We start from the raw sequence: 20,660 nt of genomic DNA on the forward strand, positions 1-20,660 counted from the left end.
GTGTAAACAACCTTTAGGTACACAAAGCTAATTGGTATTTTGTGGGATTCACACAGTGCATCTTTCAGAGATGTTTTTAAGCAATTTTGAATATTGACCACATTTTCATATTATTGAATCACAGTAGGAATTAGCTGCTCAGATTCGTAATCCTGAGAGAAAGGATCTACAATATGCACTAGTGGGCCTGACTTCACCACAGAAAGAAGTGAAACCCACAGTTATAAAATTCTTTGATAACCTACCCGTAGAAATAAAATGTATACCAGCAGCAGTAGTGTCCAGATTACAATTAAGGTTTTTGTTCCTTAATAAGTCTGAATTATAGTGGAGGGACATGACAGAGCAGAGCTGTGCATCGTGCAGCTGCTGCAATGCTGCTTCATGTCTAGTTATAGTGGGGCATGAGCCCAGTAGCAAGTAGGCTCACTTCACTGCTTCATCAGCAAAAGCACAAGCTGGCCGATCTGCAGTCTTTCTCCAACAATTTTAAAGAAACTACTAGGTAAAAAAAAATTCTCATGCATCTTAAGGATTTATTAGACAGTTTCGTGAAGAGCTGTTTATTGTTTCATTAATCATTGTGATATTTCGAAATTTAGTAGCCTACTGTGAGAAAGCTGAATAGTTTGCATTGACACATAGATGTTGCTATGAATTTGCATTTGGTGCTTGTTAAGTCACATGTTGCTGCATACCAAATGTTGTTGACATATTGAAATATTGTTTGATCTTGGAATGGCATCTATAACTTACTCCATTCTTGAGGAAATTGATCATATATGATGCATCCATAAAGCAAGAATCAAACATTCGTAACACCTGTGAACCTCGTAAACAGTATGAATTAACAAAACAAGATTTGGGCAAATAATAGTGCTCAAAGATGGGAGTATGTTGCCATTTGGTTGCTGTACAAAACTCTCTTATCTTACGTGATGTACAAATAAGTACAGTTTTCTTTTATTTAACTTTTTTTCCAACAGAATAATGTGTCTTCTTAAAGGTCATCAACAGTTAATGAAACAAGAATTGTTAAAAGTTCCTGGAGACCAGAAGTAGTTTTTTGAGACATAGCTCTATATTCACAATAGGATTCGCAACCATTATAAGAAATGTGGAGTCAACTACCAAAGTGTTGTGGGATTGCCTTCAGCCACTCCACATGGAGTGTGTGTTCTGCAGATGAGCTTCTAAATACTATAAAATATTTATAGAACTTACAGAAACATTCAAATGAATTGGTGATGTTCATAGAAACCGCATTCGTCTAAAAGTACAGAAAATTCTGGTATGATGTCTTATGGTTATAGGCATTTTCATTCAATTGTACTACAAGCGGTTACAAATAGTCATGGGGAAAGTCATCATAATCTACAGGGTTATTACAAATGATTGAAGCGATTTCACAGCTCTACAATAACTTTATTATTTGAGATATTTTCACAATGCTTTGCACACACATACAAAAACTCAAATAGTTTTTTTAGACATTCACAAATGTTCAATATGTGCCCCTTTAGTGATTCGGCAGACATCAAGCCGATAATCAAGTTCCTCCCACACTCGGCGCAGCATGTCCCCATCAATGAGTTCGAAAGCATCGTTGATGAGAGCTCGCAGTTCTGGCACGTTTCTTGGTAGAGGAGGTTTAAACACTGAATCTTTCACATAACCCCACAGAAAGAAATCGCATGGGGTTAAGTCGGGAGAGCGTGGAGGCCATGACATGAATTGCTGATCATGATCTCCACTACGACCGATCCATCGGTTTTCCAATCTCCTGTTTAAGAAATGCCGAACACCATCCTGTTGAAAGATGAAGTCGGCGCTGTCGGTCTCCAGTTGTGGCATGAGCCAAATTTTCCAGCATGTCCAGATACACGTGTCCTGTAAAGTTTTTTTCGCAGAAGAAAAAGGGGCCGTAAACTTTAAACCGTGAGATTGCACAAATCATGTTAACTTTTGGTGAATTGCGAATTTGCTGCATGAATGCGTGAGGATTCTCTACCGCCCAGATTCGCACATTGTGTCTGTTCACTTCACCATTAAGAAAAAATGTTGCTTCACCACTGAAAACAAGTTTCGCACTGAACGCATCCTCTTCCATGAGCTGTTGCAACCGCGCCGAAAATTCAAAGCGTTTTACTTTGTCATTGGGTGTCAGGGCTTGTAGCAATTGTAAATGGTAAGGCTTCTGCTTTAGCCTTTTCCATAAGATTTTCCAAACCGTTGGCTGTGGTACGTTTAGCTCCCTGCTTGCTTTATTCGTCAACTTCCGCGGGCTACGCGTGAAACTTGCCCGCATGCGTTCAACCGTTTCTTCGCTCACTGCAGGCCGACACGTTGATTTCCCCATACAGAGGCATCCAGAAGCTTTAAACTGTGCATACCATCGCCGAATGGAGTTAGCAGTTGGTGGATCTTTGTTGCTCTTCGTCCTGAAGTGTCGTTGCACTGTTATGACTGACTGATGTGAGTGCATTTCAAGCACGACATACGCTTTCTCGGCTCCTGTCACCATTTTGTCTCACTGCGCTCTCGAGTGCTCTGGCGGCAGAAACCTGAAGTGCGGCTTCAGCCGAACAAAACTTTATGAGTTTTTCTACGTATCTGTAGTGTGTCGTGACCATATGTCAATGAATGGAGCTACAGTGAATTTATGAAATCGCTTGAATCATTTGTAATAGCCCTGTATGTTGAAGAATATAGGAAGGAAAGTGATTGCGGTAGATTTAATTATTCTAGTGTATTTTGCTTGATGCAAGAAGGGGTGCTTAATATATCAGCAGACTCTCCATTACCAAAGATATCAGTTATATTGCCTTTTGTGTTCATTGAAGATGAGGCATAGCCATTGTTGAGGCATTTTGTCAAATCTTGCAGTCGGCAGATTTTAAATCGGGGAAAAAATATTTCAACAAACGCTTTTCCAGACCATGGCAATTGATGTGTTTTTTGAATAATGAGCAGTAAGTGTAGCATATTTTTTAAGCTAACAGAAACTTCACCCAAATTTGCTGCTGATATTGTGAAATGTACATGTTCTCCCCAACAGTGGCATTGTCGTAGAAGGATCCCCGAGTTTCAGTGAGCGACATATGGTATAAACTGGGTGTTCTGTGCAGGGCACTTATCATAAAGGATGAAACTATTAAGAGAGGTTCAAATGAAGCTATTAACTGAGACTTTGAAAAACTTTTTCTCACATGGTAAAAGATGGTTTTTGTGTAGTTATCAGCTATGCTACTTTAATTTTGTTACCCTCTTGTTTTAAGACAATGAAAGATATCAGAGATTAAGGAAATGTATTCTGCACATTTTAAAAAGATATTTCTGCCATTCGACAGTACACAAAGTCTTTATTTCACGATCTACATTTCGGCCTTAGGCCATTTTCAGGTGTCACAGTGTCAAAAATCATCATCAGATTTGTGTTGTTGAAAATGCATATCATGTTACATGTATAAACCAGTCGTATTGTAAGTCAGTATGATAAAATGTCTGTGACACACAAAAAGGCTGGAAACTTCTATGTCTGCCAAATATAGTGAAGCTGTGATGTAAATTAGACATTTCCTAAAAGTGGGTATACACTTCGTTTCATTTGAATTGATGTTTACGTATAATGAAATGAAGCTTACACCCATGCTTTGAATGTGATGTACATCACAGCTTCACTACACTTGTCGGTTATGCAAGTTTCCAGCCTTTTTATGTAACACAGGTATGTTCACACACTAATATAACCTGATACGTATTTTTCAACCATAACTTGTGTTTCACACAAGTCAGATGATTTTTTATGTTGTGACACTTGAAAATGGCCTAAGGTCATAATCTAGATACTGAAATGAGTGCATTGTGTTCTGGTCTTCAGCCCAGAGACTGGTTTGACTTCAGCTCTCCGTGCTACTCTATCCTGTGCAAGCGTTGTCATCTCCGAGTAACTGCTGCAATGTACATCCTTCTGAATCTGCTTAATGTAAGCATCTCTTTGTCACCCTCTACGGTATTTCCTCTCCACACTTCCCTCCAGTACTAAATAGGTGATCCTTAGATGCCTCAGAATGTATCCCACTAACGGATTCCTTCTTCGAGTCAAGTTGTGCCACAAACTCCTCTTCTCCCCAATTCTATTCAGTACCACCTCATTAGTTACGTGATGTATCCATCTAACCTTCAGAATAGTTTTGTAGCACCACATTTCGAAAGCTTCTATTCTTTTCTTGTCTACACTATTTATTGTCCATGCCTCACTTCCGTACAGGACTACACTCCATACAAATACTTTCAGAAAAGGCTTCCTGACACTTACATCTACACTCGATGTTAACAAATTTATCTTCTTCTTAAACGCTTTCCTTGCCATTGCCAGTCTACATTTTATATCCTCTCTACTTTGACCATCATCAGTTATTTTGCTCCCCAAATAGCAAAACTCATCTACTACTTTGTCTCATTTCCTAATCTAATTCCCACATTACCATCCGATTTAAATACGACTACATTTCATTATCCTCGTTTTGCTTTTGTTGATATTCATCTTATACCCTCCTTTCAAGATGCTGTCCATTCCATTCAACTGCTTTTCCAGGTCCTTTGCTGTCTCTGACAGAATTACAATTCCATCGGCAAACCTCAAAGTTTTTATTTCTTTCCTTGGATTTTAATTCCTACTCCAAATTTTTCTTTTGTTTCCTTTGCTTCTTGCTCATTATACAGATTGAATAACATCAGGGATAGGCTACAACCCTGTCTCACTCCCTCCCCAACCACTGCTTCCCTTTCATCCTCCTCAACTCTTATAACCGCCATCAGCTTTCTGTACAACCTAACCTAACCTAACCTAACCGAACCGTAAATATTCTTACGCTCCCTGCATTTCACCCCTGCCACCTTCAGAATTTTAAAGAGAGTATTCCAGTCAACATTGTCAACTTTCTCTAAGTCTACAAATGCTAAAATTGTAGGTTTGCCTTTCCTTAATCTATCTTCTAAGATAAGTCGTAGGGGCAGTATTGCCTCACATGTTCCAACATTTCTAAGTGATCCGAACTGCTCTTCCCTGAAGTCATCTTCTACCAGTTTCTCCATTTGTGTATAAAGAATTCGTGTTAGTATTTTGCAACTGTGACTTGTTAAATTGATAGTTCGGTAATTTTAACACATGTCAACACCTGCTTTTTTTTGGATTGGAATTATGATATTCTTCTTGAAGTCTTGAGGATATTTTGCGTGTCTCGTACATCTTGATCACCAGATGGTAGGGTTTTGTCGTGGCTGGTTCTCCCAAGGCCGTCAGTAGTTCTAATGGAATGTTGTCTACTCCCGGGGCCTTGTTTCTGCTTAGTTTTTTCAGTGCTCTGTCAGTCTTCACACAGTATCATATCTCCCATTTCATCTTCATCTACATCCTCTTCCATTTCCATAATATTGTCCTCAAGTACATCGTCCTTGTATAGACCCTCTATATACTCCTTCCACCTTTCTGCTTTCCCTTCTTTGCTTAGAACTATGTTTCCATCTCATCTCTTGATATTCATACAAGTGGTTCTCTTTTCTCCAAAGGTTTCATTAATTTTCCTGTAGGCAGTATCTATCTTATCCCTAGTGATATATGCCTCTACATCGTTACATTTGTCCTCTAGCCATGCCTTCTTAGCCATTTTGCACTTCCTCATTTTAGAGGTGTTTGCACTCCTTTTTGACTATTTCACCTACTGCATTTTTATATTTTCTCTTACCATCAATTAAATTCAAGATCTCTTCTGTTACCCAAGGGTTTCTACTAGCCCACATCTTTTTACCTACTTGATCCTCTGCTGCCTTCACTACTTCATCCCTCAAAGCTACCTATTTTTCTTCTACTGTATTTCTTTCCCCCATTCCTGCCATTTGTTCCCTTATGCTCTCCCTGAAACTCTGTCCAACCTCTGGTTTAGTCAGTTTATCCAGGTCCCATCTCCTTAAATTGCCACCTTTTTGTAGTTTCTTCAGGTTTAATCTACAGTTCATAGCCAATAGATTGTGGTCAGAGTCTACATCTGCCCCTGGAAATGTCTTACACTTTAAAACCTGGTTACTAAATCTCTGTCTTCCCATTATATAATCTCTCTGATACCTTTTAGTATATCTAGGGTTCTTCCAGGTATACATCCTTCTTTCATGACTCTTAAACCAAGTGTTAGCTATGATTACGTTATGCTCTGTGCAATGAATGCAGTATATACAGTCAAAAGGCATAAATATCTTTCCAAAAATTTTACGTGACTATGGCTTCAGAAAAAAACATCTCTTCTGTACTTGTTTGTACATCTGTTGCTGCCTGATCAGATAACTTGTCTAAAATCAATTGTGATCTTAGTTGTTTCACTGGTCCCATAAAGGGCACTGTGTAAAAACAACTGTACCAAGGCTTCCGCTGGTGCTATTTTCCCAGTAGTACAATGATAGCAAGACAAATTCCAGAAATATTGACTCTGCTACCCACAGCAACAGCCAAATGCTGCTGGTGTTGTCCAAACACACCCGGAGTCACTTGAATGTTCTACTCGCAGCTCTGTGAAACAAACACATTGGATTCCCTCAGCACCGCTCTGCGCTGCTCTGCTGATTTGCCTTGCTTGCTGCACCGCTATGACCATGTGCACTGACTGTAGTGTAACGACGTAAGTTTCTTATAAATGATTTTCTTTCGACATATGACCATGTGCAGACTTCGTCACTTACGTTAGTTACAACCCACTTCAAAATTATTTATATTCTTTTTAAATTGTCTCAGAATGGTTCTTGAACGAAACTGTAAAACATCATTTGAGTCGTATGCACAGAATTAAGTCACTCGGGCCAACTGGTTTGCGTAAACTTTTTCAATTTTAGATGTCGTTTGTTTCTCCTCAGAAATTATATTGATACACGTTATCTGATTTAATCGATAATAGAACCACATTGAATAAACTTTTTGAGATTCAAAGTCGTGATGAACGCTGTCAAAATCCAATAATCTTGTCAAATATATTATTAATTCATTCACATAATTCTTCATAAATAAATCCTCGGAACACGTATTTCAACTTTAGTAGCATCCACTAGTTTATCATCTTCCTACATACAGACGTGAACCTGAGCCTTGACAAGACAAAACTAACATTTTCAATTAGATTAAACTTCCTATGATATCATTGTTGTACAAAACATTACAAATTCTCAATTATTTAATTTTTAGAAGCACGACGCAACAACTCGGTTTCAGGGTCTTCTGTTGCTCTTTGGCTGTCGACCCGCGACGTATAGTGGCCAGCAATTTTCTCTCCGGTCCCAGCAACGAAGATGCTGTCTCCGTTCGTTGCACCACCCTCTCCGTACATGAAACATAAAAAAAATACAAAAACTTTAGACACTTCACAACCATTACAAATATTACAAAAATACATAAACAAAACTAAATTAAACTTATATTCACCTGCAAACTGGGCTGACACTGGTGGATGGGTGACGCTTCAATTTCGTCCCACTACATGACCTGCACTGGTTTGTTTCATCAGTGCTGCTCTGCTCACAATGCCTCGCTGCTCTGCTCTGGTCATGCCATGCAACTCCACTTAACCACAGCCTGACTCCTACATAATAGAGGTTTCTTGATTAGAAGTAGTCAGTTAGAAACTGTTAAATGTCCAGTATATATGTAACATAAGTTGCTCTATTTGCCTATAATTATGTGTAAATTTTGTCAAATTGACGTAGTATTTATCACAATATTTATGATGCGTTTAACTACCTGTTTTGTGTTTGTCTTTCCCAGAACGGCAGAAGAAATTCAGCAAGAACAGAGTGTAAATGTAAGCACACTAAGAGACCCTCAGCATGATAATGAAAGAGTGCAGAAACCAGAATGGCTGGTTGTACTTGGAGTGTGCACCCACCTTGGCTGTGTACCCATTGCCAATGCAGGTAAGGTTTTAGCACATATTTTGTTAACGTTGTTTTTATTGTCATTTGGGACTGAAATGATACTGTAGCAGGTTCATTGCTCTTACTTACAAGGAGGGCACAACTTGGGAATTCAGATTGGAATGAGTCTTGGTTGGCGTGTGGTTTACCTAAAGGATGCTATCCTGTAGGAGTAATAAAATACCCTTGCTTGCCAAACCCCCCCCCCCCCAAAAAATTTCAAATTTTTAAATGCATTTTATGCACCAGTTTAATGAACACCTGAACTTCTGTAAAAATAGCTCATTGGTGGCATGCTTGATTTTTAATCTGATGATCTAGATTCATTTCCTGTTTTCGTCATCATTTTTTTTTTTTTCAATTTGGGGGAGGTGACCAAACAGCGAAGTCATCAGTCCCATCAGATTAGGGAAGGATGGAGAAGTGTCATGCCCTTTCTAAAGAACCATCCCAGCATTTGTGTGAAGCAATTTTCGGGAAATCACAGAAAACCTAAATCAGGAGGTTTTAATGTGGGTTTACACTGCTGTCCTCCCAAATGGGAGTCCAGTGTGTTAACTGCTGGACAACCTTGTTCAGTTTTTGTTATGATTAAGATTTTTAAATTAAATGAATAACCAAAACTATTGTCAATAAAATAGTTAATGATTTAATTTTATATATGATCCAGCTGTTGGTTAGACCTAACAAAAAGAGCTAAAATTAATATTGATTTTAAAATTGTCAAGCAATAGTAATTTTTTTAAATGAGAGGTAAATACTAAAACAGTGCTGTTGTCATTAAAAAACCATTAAGGTATTATTCCCGTCCCCCCCCCCCCTCCCCTCCCCCAAAAAAACTGTTGTTACATGTGAATGGGTGCAAGTTGTTCATTAGAACTTTTTTAACATATTTATTCCATGGAAGAGTTTGACTGTTGGTCTGTTTCTGGAATATTGCTGAGGTTGGAGTGCTCATATTGTTATAGATTGTTGAAGTGAATAGGTCTGTTAATAAGAAAACCATTAATGTATCAGAAGTTGGAGATGAAATTACTCAGGATTACATATACAGTGGAAAGTTGAAGTTACTGTTGAGAGATGTGGTTGTTCATTACATAGGCTTGCTGACTGGCGATAATTCAGTTGCACCAAAATCTTCAACTTAGATTTCTCATGAAGCAGGGTTGATAAGAAATGCACAATCACAGTGTAGATATTGCTTTTAGAATGAATCTGTTGCTGTGCATTGTTGTTTGCACTGTTCTGAAACTTCCTGGCAGACTGGATCTCAGGTGGGTAAGGTTCACCCCAATAGCTCAGATTGAGAGAGCATTACACTTGAAGTGCAAGGATTTTAGTCAGTGTAGCATGTACTTTTAATTTACAAGGATGCTTCATAACAGTACATACTGTGTATCAGAGTGAATTTTTCATTCTGCCACAAAGCGTTTCATCAAAAATCTTTCCTTGTCAGTAAGACCCATTACCATTTTGTTCCCTACATGGCTGATTCACTTTTTCTCCTTGCAAGTTTCAAGAAATGAGATTGCTTATTTTTATGATAGTGGCATAATGCAAAGGTGTTTTTTAACTTACAGACCTGTTGCTGCCAGAAAGCTGACTGTAAGTCATTGTAAAAGTTTTGGTGTTAGCATTAATTTGATATGCCGGCCGCGGTGGTCGTGTGGTTCTAGCGCTGCAGTCCGAAACCGCGGGACTGCTACGGTTGCGGGTTCGAATCCTGCCTCGGGCATGGATGTGTGTGATGTCCTTAGGTTAGTTAGGTTTAAGTAGTTCTAAGTTCTAGGGGACTGATGACCACAGATGTTAAGTCCCATAGTGCTCAGAGCCATTTGAACCATTTTGTACAAAACCTTTCCCTTAAAAAAAAGTGAGAGTGAGGGTGGTGATATTTCACCCAAGGCTAGTGTGGAGTCTTCCAGTAGACATCGTGGGCTCACCTTTTCTTTAGGATTTGATCAGCTAGCGTGTCTTTAGATTTCAGAGTTTTGAGAAATTCTTTTTAAAAAAAGGAAGCAGTTGGTTCCTCTGAATGAAGAACATTAACTCTGAATTTGTCAAATTGCCATTGATGGTCCTTTTCAAGAATGCAAACAATCTACCATTGCTGATTAATCCAGTTTCACCCAGTATATCTTCAATAACACTCAAAGCCTCTGAGGAATTAAGTTTTTAGAAATGGTTTGCACACTTGATTTACCATTCAAGATGTGTGGCCCAATTGCAGCCCTGAAAATGGGTCACTGGAATGTGTGTACTAAGAATCCCTTCCATTCCTCTGTTGTATAGTTAAATACTTGTCTCATAGATCATATTCACAATAACTGCTATATTGTGGAATGTACAGGCCATATTTACCTGACAATAAGACATCCCCTTTTTTAAAGATGCTCCTTGGGAAATCTTTATTTTTATCAAACTGTGACTGATCACATTTACAAGCTGTTCTCTTGATGTAAGGTATCGTAAGACTGGCCTAAAAAAGTTAACACTGTTCAGCTGTGGTGTATTGTTACATTGTTTGACACTATATGCAAGTTGTTTTTCATTAAATGCCATGGAAAATTGCTAAGCTAGTGCTGTTCTAGATCCTTTTAAGACTCACCATCTTTATCGTCACACATGAGCACATGCTTGCTGTAAATTCTGCACATGCAGTTTGAAAATTCCTCTTTCTCCCCAACAGCTTCATTCGAATATTTGGGAAGCCTTAATCATGTTTCTTTCAAGCGCAGTAAACAAACTGCTGCTCCAATTCACAAATCCTTTCCTAATTCGACCCCCTGAAAGTTCAGCATGCAGAACTGGTTATCTATAATATAGCCTTAATCTTACGCTACCTATGAACATTTGCTTCTGTAACATCAAATTGTCTACCTGTTTCTGTTCTTTTTAAGTCCTGGATCACTCTGCTCAGATTTTTCAGTGTCGTACAATACCAATCACCATTTACGGTGTTCCCTCACAAAAGCTTACCACATCAATTCCAGAAGGCACTTGCACACATTTTAGGAAAACAAAGCCACCGGGAGACAATTTTGTTCAGTGGCAAGCAAGACATTTGAGAGAATTGATGTGAGAGTTCTGGAATTGCTTGCCACACTCCATCAGTTCTCATGTCACCAGGGATGGTTAGCCACTATGATCTTTGCTGTGAATACAGATTTGTCCTTCAGCATGTGGCATGCACCATTATCTGACTGTACTGATTATAATGATGTTCCTTTACGCTTGGCACAATTGGTGACAGATGTCGGCTGGAGATTGCTTCTGAGTGTGCAAAAATCGGATAACTGCACGAACCTTACAGTTGGTGGGAGACCACAACAATTACAAGATTGAAACTACACTGTGTTATTTTCACATACCTCCTCTCAACTCCTGTGCATGTGCATTCCTATCCGACAACTCATGCCATCGTTGGATGTGATTAGAACTTTCTTTCTGAATACACCTCATATGTTATCATCTTGGCTCCTTGGTGGTGAACTGGTCAAAATAAGAGCACTAAGAGGCAACAGTGCACTTCTTTATTTGTTGCCAAACTTGAAAATCAGCAGTGCTGTTGAGCAGTAGCTGCCGTAGCGCCATTGTTGAACATTGTATTTCATTTATTACGCATGTGTTTTGGGCATTCTGTGTGAACATATACAGGGTGTTTCAAAAATGACCAGTATATTTGAAACGGCAATAAAAACTAAACGAGCAGCGATAGAAATACACAGTTTGTTGCAATATGCTTGGGACAACAGTACATTTTCAGGCAGACAAACTTTCGAAATTACAGTAGTTACAATTTTCAACAACAGATGGCGCTGCGGTCTGGGAAACTCTATAGTACGATATTTTCCACACATCCACCATGCGTAGCAATAATATGGCGTAGTCTCTGAATGAAATTACCCGAAACCTTTGACAACGTGTCTGGCGGAATGGCTTCACATGCAGATGAGATGTACTGCTTCAGCTGTTCAATTGATTCTGGATTCTGGCGGTACACCTGGTCTTTTGTCTGGCGAATAGGGAGGCCAATCCACGCCGCCTCCTGTATGTTTCGGATAGCCCAAAGCAATCACACGATCATTCAAATATTCATTCAGGAAATTAAAGACGTCGGCTGTGCGATGTGGCCGGGCACCATCTTGCATAAACCACGAGGTGTTCGCAGTGTCGTCTGAAGCAGTTTGTACCGCCACAAATTCACAAAGAATGTCCAGATAGCGTGATGCAGTAATCGTTTCGGATCTGAAAAATGGGCCAATGATTCCTTTGGAAGAAATGGCGGCCCAGACCAGTACTTTTTGAGGATGCAGGGACGATGGGACTGCAACATGGGGCTTTTCGGTTCCCCATATGCGCCAGTTCTGTTTATTGACGAAGCCGTCCAGGTAAAAATAAGCTTAGTCAGTAAACCAAATGCTGCCCACATGCATATCGCCGTCATCAATCCTGTGCGCTATATCGTTAGCGAATGTCTCTTGTGCAGCAATGGTAGCGGCGCTGAGGGGTTGCAGCGTTTGAATTGTGTATGGATAGAGGTGTAAACTCTGGCGCATGAGACGATACGTGGACGTTGGCGTCATTTGGACCGCAGCTGCAACACGGTGAACGGAAACCCGAGGCCGCTGTTGGATCACTTGCTGCACTAGCTGCGCGTTGCCCTCTGTGGTTGCCGTACGCGGTCGCCCTACCTTTCCAGCACGTTCATCCGTCACGTTCCCAGTGCGTTGAAATTTTTCAAACAGATCCTTTATTGTATCACTTTTCGGTCCTTTGGTTACATTAAACCTCCGTTGAAAACTTCGTCTTGTTGCAACAACACTGTGTTCTAGGCGGTGGAATTCCAACACCAGAAAAATCCTCTGTTATAAGGAATAAACCATGTTGTCTACAGCACACTTGCATGTTGTGAACAGCACACGCTTACAGCAGAAAGACGACGTACTGAATGGCGCACCCACAGACTGCGTTGTCTTCTATATCTTTCACATCACTTGCAGCGCCATCTGTTGTTGAAAATTGTAACTACTGTAATTTCGAAAGTTTGTCCACCTGAAAATGTACTGTTGTCCCAAGCATATTGCAACAAACGGTGTATTTGTATCGCTGCTCGTTTAGTTTTTATTGCCGTTTCAAATATACCGGTCATTTTTGAAACACCCTGTATTAGAATTAATGTCTCTCCTGTAGAAGTGTATGAGTATTTGTCCATTTGTAAAGTCAATTAAGTTCTGACCACATTTATATTCTGGTGAACTGCAGTTTAAACATGGTAGATGTTCACAAAAAGAAAGGTATGCTCGTCACTACCCTCCTGACATACTGCTGTGCTGGTGCCAATGCACCCCATCCCACCCTTCTAAAATCATCAAATTACATCTGTGTGAGATCTCAATTACCGAAGCTTCATCTGCAAATGTAATACAACCCCAGTAACAAGCTTCGATTCAGTGTAAAAATGTTGATCTCCAGAATGAAAGCTTTATCTGCAAATGTATGATTACCCATGTTCCCTTCCCCCAAAAGACAAAGCAAGATAATAAGCTCTCTTATTGTTGGGTAAATATGGTAATGCAGAATTGATCCCAAGAATGGTGCCTTGAGCAAAACTGCAGTTCTAGCTGGGTGTCGTGATTTGATTTCAAATGGCTTTTGTAAATGTGCTTTAACAGAGGTCTTTTGACAGTGAGCGGGTGTGCGTGCGTTTTAGTGTTTGTGCAAATAAACAGACACAACACTTATAAAGTAATTATGCTTACCATAATATCCCTTTTTTTCTTTTTTGTGGGGGGAGGGGGGGTGGATAAATAAATGTTGAATTGCTGTTTAATCAGGCACTTTACATGTAAATAACATCAAATTTTACTATTGTTTGTACTCGCTTGTACCTGTAAACAGGCTCCCCACCCTCACCACAGAACTTTTTGAATTTCGTTATTGAACCATAGTTCATCTTTTCTGTTCTTAGTCCACTTAACTTGGCACTTACTTCTCTGGAGTTTGATTTACAACCAGTTTAAACTTTGCCCACAATTCCTGTACATCCGTCATATTGGAACAAAATTATGTCCATTCAGTGCTTAAACAGGATGCTAACTACTGTTTATCTGTTGTATCCAGCATAAACACTTTCCTCAGTTTCTTGGTAGATTTATTTCAGTAACTGTTGTTGCTGTGATGACATCATGGTTACTAATCCCTGCCTATATTGGCACTGTGAAAGTTGTAGCTATGTTGCATGTGGGTTGTCAGACTAGCTGCTCAACGCAGTTTCTGTAGAATGTTCTTGGAGTCAGTAGGTCCTGCCTGTGTGTGTGTGTGTGGGGGGGGGGGGGGGGGGGGGTAGAATAGGCAGGTTGTAAAATAAAAGGGAGTGAAGGAAATGAATATTCACAGAAAAGAAATGCTGAGACCACAAATGTTAACGTAAATTTAGGCCAGGTGGGTGACAAAAACCAAGCATGTGTTGTGATATCAGTTTCCACCAGCAGAGTTCTGAAGAACTCATGTCAGGAAGGAAAAGCCAGCTAACGTGCGGTGAAACAGGCACTGAGGTCATGACTGTCAGATTGTAGAGCATGCTCAATAACAGGATATTGTGTTTTGCCTGTATACCCCCTCTGTCTATGACCATTCAGACTGACTTTGACAAAAATGTCAGTCAGTACAGTGACGAAATGATAGGAGAAACCAAAGGTGATGTGAAGGATAATACTGTTGTGATTAATGCTGATGAAACTTGTGACGGAATTGGAGGATACTTACTTGCAGTTTTATTTCGGACAATGACTGGAACATCACAACAGAAACTGTATCTGGCTTCTTTTACTTTTTCGAAGTTGCTAACAGAAGTACTTTGCACAGGTCATAGTAGACACCCTAAAAACCTACAGCATTAAACGTGAAAACTCTGTAGGTTTAGTATCAGAATCTGCTACAAACATTTCTTACACATGTGACATATTGATTGGAGACAGCTGAATACATTCACTTGCTGGAATCACAAAGTGAAGTTAGATGACATTTTCGTGAAAGAACGAAAAGAGCTAAAGTGGTGAAAGTGGCATTTGTGCACTCCCTCAAAATGAAAGGTGCACGCCTTCAGTTCCTTCAAGAGAAATTTGCTCGCCTGCCAAAAATACTTTTTCCCCTATCTAATAATCACAAGATGGAATTTTTAGTTTCATGCAGTACAATACTTGGACACACACACCAGCAATCATCAAAATTTTCAGATCATTGCAAAATGAAAATGCTGCCATTGAACTCATTCTTGATCATTTAAAAAATGAAGCTGCATATTCTTACAAAGCAAATTTGTAAGTGACAGATGTGCTAGCATTAACACCACTATTACAACACTAGAAGGCATTACTTACCCATTTGCACATTTGTTATGGAAACATGATAGTACCAAATTATTACTGAAAAATTCTGAAGATTATTTTTCAACAGGCACTGTTCAGACGCATTTGAAAATGAGGCACAGAAAGCAGTTGCAAAGTATTGTCTCAAATCTGCTGCCATAAGTAGTTTACAAAGGCTATATAAACACACAACACACAGCCCATCTTATATATATGAGCTGCTCGGGGGAACAAAATGGTAAGCGCCAAGATCAAAGTTTTGAGATACAGCGCATCTAAAGTTTCAACTGATCTGCAAATCTGAATAATTATTTTTTTTTTTTTTTTTTGAAGAGTCCTTTTATTCTGTAGTGATTCTAACATCTGTCTTCTACTATACAGACATAAATGGAACTCAGAACTGACTAAAACAAATGAAATATACAAAAATTATTACATTACCATACACCATTAACAACACGTAGTGATAGAATATTACATATTAAATTTTACAGTAAGTCTTCAACACTTTACTGAAACTGCAAAATCATTCATCACTCTCACTACTAATGTCTTTTTCATCTAAAACTGTTGGCTTTAGTGACAGGAAAAATCCATTGTGAACAGGAGGTATGTAATTTAGGAGCGACAGGACGTCAGCAACTTTCTTCTTTTCAATAAGCCTTGGCCCATTGTATTTAAGTCGAAGCGTAGGAACTGGTCTTTGCCTTCCACGTTTCCTGAAGTTTATTTCATGCCAAATGTCATGACAAAATGTCTCGCTGATGAATAAAAATGATGGATATTCGGAGGTCACCTTCCACCTACATACTTTCCTTAGGTTGACACCTCAACCATCAACTTTCTTCTTTCTGAAGACACACTTCTTTAGAGTGTCGTATTTGATAGAAATCCTCTCTTTTCATATTATATACAAGCAATGGATTCTCCTTAGCCGACTTCGTGATGATCTCGCACCACTGATCAGGACTGTACACATCTTGTACTTGTCAGCGTACGTAATTTTCAGTTGTACTTCAGGAACATAATGGTATGTACGTGCACTTACCATTATGTTCGTGAAATGTACTAAAGACAGTATATTTACAAAATAACATACCTCTGAGTCATCCGAATCGTTAGGAATGTATTCTGGATCCCTCTCGAAGATATTAGTATCATTGGAAGTATACTCCTCGTCTTCTGCCATGTTCACTGTAGCCATAATCTCGGAGATGTTTTTACTTGCCGCCATTCTCTCTGTCACTTACCATTATGTTTCCGCAACAGACGGACAGTGACGCTTGCCATTAAGATCCTCCCTGACATCTGTTCAGTGAATTTGGAACTACTGGTAAGTTTACTGCATTGTGCATCCCACAGGTGGTGTCATTAGCCATACATGGCGATGGCGCTTACCATTGTGTTCCCCCGAGCAGCTTATATATATATAATTCAAGCATTCGCAACAAACAGTTGTTTCATCAGGAAAGAGGGAAGGAGAGGGAAAGACGAAAGGATGTGGGTTTTAAGGGAGAGGGTAAGGAGTCATTCCAATCCCGGGAGTGGAAAGACTTACCTTACGGGGGAAAAGGACAGGTATACACTCGCTTGCGCGCGCGCGGACATGCGCGCGCGCGGACATGCGCGCGCGCGGACATGCGCGCGCGCGGACATGCGCGCGCGCGGACATGCACGCGCACGCACACACACACACACACACACACACACACACACACACACACACACAAGACACAAGCAGACATTTGTAAAGGCAAAGAGTTTGGGCAGAGATGTCAGTCGAGGCGGAAGTATAGAGGCGAAGATGTTGTTGAAAGACAGGTGAGGTATGAGCGGCGGCAAATTGAAATTAGAAATTAGCGGAGATTGAGGCCTGGCGGATAACGAGAAAAGAGGATATACTGAAGGGTAAGTTCCCATCTCCGGAGTTCTGACAGGTTGGTGTTAGTGGGAAGTATCCAGATAACCCGGACGGTGTAACACTGTGCCAAGATGTGCTGGCCGTGCACCAAGGCATGTTTAGCCACAGGGTGATCCTCATTACCAACAAACACTGTCTGCCTGTGTCCATTCATTCGAATGGACAGTTTGTTTCTGGTCATTCCCACATAGAAAGCTTCACAGAGTAGGCAGGTCAGTTGGTAAATCACGTGGGTGCTTTCACACGTGGCTCTGCATTTGATCGTGTACACCTTCCGGGTTACAGGACTGGAGTAGGTGGTGGTGGGAGGATGCATGGGACAGGTTTTACACCCGGGGCTGTTACAAGCATGGGAGCCAGAGGGTAGGGAAGGTGGTTTGGGGATTTCATAGGGATGAACTAAGAGGTTACGAAGGTTAGGTGGACGGCGGAAAGACACTCTTGGTGGAGTGGGGAGGATTTCATGAAGGATGGATCTCATTTCAGGGCAGGATTTGAGGAAGTTGTATCCCTGCTGGAGAGCCACATTCAGAGTCTGATCCACTCCCGGAAAGTATCCTGTCGCAAGTGGGGCACTTTTGTGGATCTTCTGTGGGAGGTTCTGGGTTTGAGGGGATGAGGAAGTGGCTCTGGTTATTTGCTTCTGTACCAGGTCGGGAGCGTAGTTGCGGGATGCGAAAGCTGTTTTCAGGTTGTTGGTGTAATGGTTCAGGGATTCCGGACTGGATTAGATTCGTTTGCCACGAAGACCTAGGCTGTAGGGAAGGGACCGTTTGATGTGGAATGGGTGGCAGTTGTCATAATGGAGGTACTGTTGCTTGTTGGTGGGTTTGATGTGGACGGATGTGTGAAGCTGGCCATTGGACAGATGGAGGTCAGCGTCAAGGAAAGTGGCATGGGATTTGGAGTAGGACCAGGTGAATCTGATGGAACCAAAGGAGTTGAGGTTGGAGAGGAAATTCTGGAGTTCTTCTTCACTGAGAGTCCAAATCATGAAGATGTCATCAATAAATCGGTACCAAACTTTGGGTTGGCAGGCCTGGGTAACCAAGAAGGCTTCCTCTAAGCGACTCATAAATAGGTTGGCGTACGAGGGGGGCCATCCTGGTACCCATGGTTGTTCCCTTTAATTGTTGGTATGTCTGGCCTTCGAAAGTGAAGAAGTTGTGTGTCAGGATGAAGGTGGCTAAGGTAATGAGGAAAGAGGTTTTAGGTAGGGTGGCATGTGATCGGCGTGAAAGGAAGTGCTCCATCGCAGCAAGGCCCTGGACGTGTGGAATATTTGTGTATAAGGAAGTGGCATCGGTTACAAGGATGGTTTCTGGGGGTAACAGATTGGGTAAGGATTCCAGGCATTCGAGAAAGTGGTTGGTGTCTTTGATGAAGGATGGGAGACTCCATGTAATGGGTTGAAGGTGTTGATCTACGTAGGCAGAGATACGTTCTGTGGTGGCTTGGTAACCAACTACAAAGGGGCGGCTGAGATGATTGGGTTTGTGAATTTTAGGAAGTAGGTAGAAGGTAGGGGTGCGGGGTGTCGGTGGGGTCAGGAGGTTGATGGAGCCAGGTGAAAGGTTTAGAGGGCCTAAGGTTCTGAGGATTCCTTGAAGCTCTGCCTGGACATCAGGAATGGGATTACCTTGGCAAACTTTGTATGTAGTGTTGTCTGAAAGCTGACACAGTCCCTCCGCCACATACTCCCCGACGATCAAGTACCACGGTCGTGGAACCCTTGTCCGCCGGAAGAATGACGATGGATCGTTCAGCCTTCAGATCATGGATAGCCTGGGCTTCAGCAGTGGTGATGTTGGGAGTAGGATTAAGGTTTTTTTAAGAAGGATTGAGAGGCAAGGCTGGAAGTGAGAAATTCCTGGAAGGTTTGGAGAGGGTGATTTTGAGGAAGAGGAGGTGGGTCCCGCTGTGACGGAGGACGGAACTGTTCCAGGCAGGGTTCAATTTGGATAGTGTCTTGGGGAGTTGGATCATTAGGAGTAGGATTAGGATCATTTTTCTTCGTGGCAAAGTCATATTTCCAGTAGAGAGTACGAGTGTAGGACAGTAAATCTTTGACGAGGGATGTTTGGTTGAATCTGGGAGTATGGCTGAAGGTGAGGCCTTTGGATAGGACAGAGGTTTCGGATTGGGAGAGAGGTTTGGAGGAAAGGAACTACTGAATTAGGGTGTTGTGGTTCCAGATTGTGTTGATCAGAATTTTGGGGTTTGGGGGGAGTGGAGCTGGAAGTGGGAGATTGAGTAGATGGGAGAGACTGGGTCTGTGTGCAATGAGAGGAGGTTGAGGTTTGCTGGAAAGGTTGTGAAGGGTGAGTGAATTGCCTTTCCGGAGGTGGGAAACCAGGAGATTGGATAGTTTTTTGAGGTGGAGGGTGGCATGCTGTTCTAATTTGCAGTTGGCCTGTAGGAGGATGCTCTGAACAGCCGGTGTGGATGTGGGAGAGGAAAGACTGAGGACCTTTATTAAGGATAGGAGTTGACGGGTGTGTTCATTGGCTGAGTTGATGTGTAGGTGAAGGATTAGGTGGGTGAGGGCAGTGGATTGTTCAGTTTGGAACTGGTAAGGGTTTTTACAGAAACATTGGCGAGCTCTTCAGCTCCGAAGCTTGTGGTGCAAAGCTGTATTTGAACGATTCTGCTGGGGAAAAAAATCGTAAATGGAAAGTATTCCACCTGACATTTTTTCTAACCATTCCATCAACGTCATATTGACTATTTGAGATGTGATGAGAAGCCTGATATATTGAACCTTCTACTCTGTGAAAAGTGCTTTATCTGCGGTTTGGGTACCTGTCAATAGTGGGGATGCATAGAGGTACTTCTCAATGTACAATTTAGTTGTGGCAGTAGGTCAGTGAAGCCCGACATTATTGAAACAACTTCAGTGATTGCATTCAATAGATAAACATTTGTATATAGTCCTTAAGTGTGTGTTAATTTGAATGACAACTAGCACTGTGGAGTTGTGTTACGGAAAGAATGTTTTCTCTATTTTTTAAAGGAAACTGAATAATGAAATAGAAAAAATATAAGTGCTAAATTCAAATTTTAAAATGCTAAAATTTCAATGTTTGTTTGCTAATTTCATGTAGCTTTGCCAGTGACTTACATTGATTTAGATTTTATAGGCAGAACTGAAGCTTGTAACACAAGAAATAGTTGTTTTTGCGTGTTCTCAAGAAAATCTGATTTTACAGTATAGCTGTTAACCCTCTGTGAAACAGATCACTGCTTCTACTGATGAAGTCCTAGTGGAGAGGCTACACTGGCAAATATTTGCCATTTTACAGCTTTTCCACTTGGAACCTCAGTTACAAGCATATGCTGTAGAAGATATAATTCTATGCCTTAGCTTTACATATCATAATCCAATGTCAGCCCCGAAGAAGACCCTTACAGACCTT

At 40.9% G+C, this 20,660-nt stretch overlaps 1 protein-coding gene across 1 annotated transcript in view; it reads left to right on the plus strand.

Moving 5' to 3' along the window:
• Positions 1-20,660, plus strand: part of LOC124612417 (cytochrome b-c1 complex subunit Rieske, mitochondrial) — a 32,181-nt gene that overhangs the window by 10,510 nt on the left and 1,011 nt on the right. Inside the window, exon 4 of the mRNA XM_047140620.1 lies at positions 7,805-7,953. Coding sequence (XP_046996576.1) covers positions 7,805-7,953 — 149 coding nt within the window. The remainder of the gene's footprint in view (positions 1-7,804; positions 7,954-20,660) is intronic.

The sequence above is a fragment of the Schistocerca americana genome, chromosome 4 (assembly GCF_021461395.2).
Source record: "Schistocerca americana isolate TAMUIC-IGC-003095 chromosome 4, iqSchAmer2.1, whole genome shotgun sequence".
In the NCBI taxonomy this organism is placed as follows: domain Eukaryota; kingdom Metazoa; phylum Arthropoda; class Insecta; order Orthoptera; family Acrididae; genus Schistocerca; species Schistocerca americana.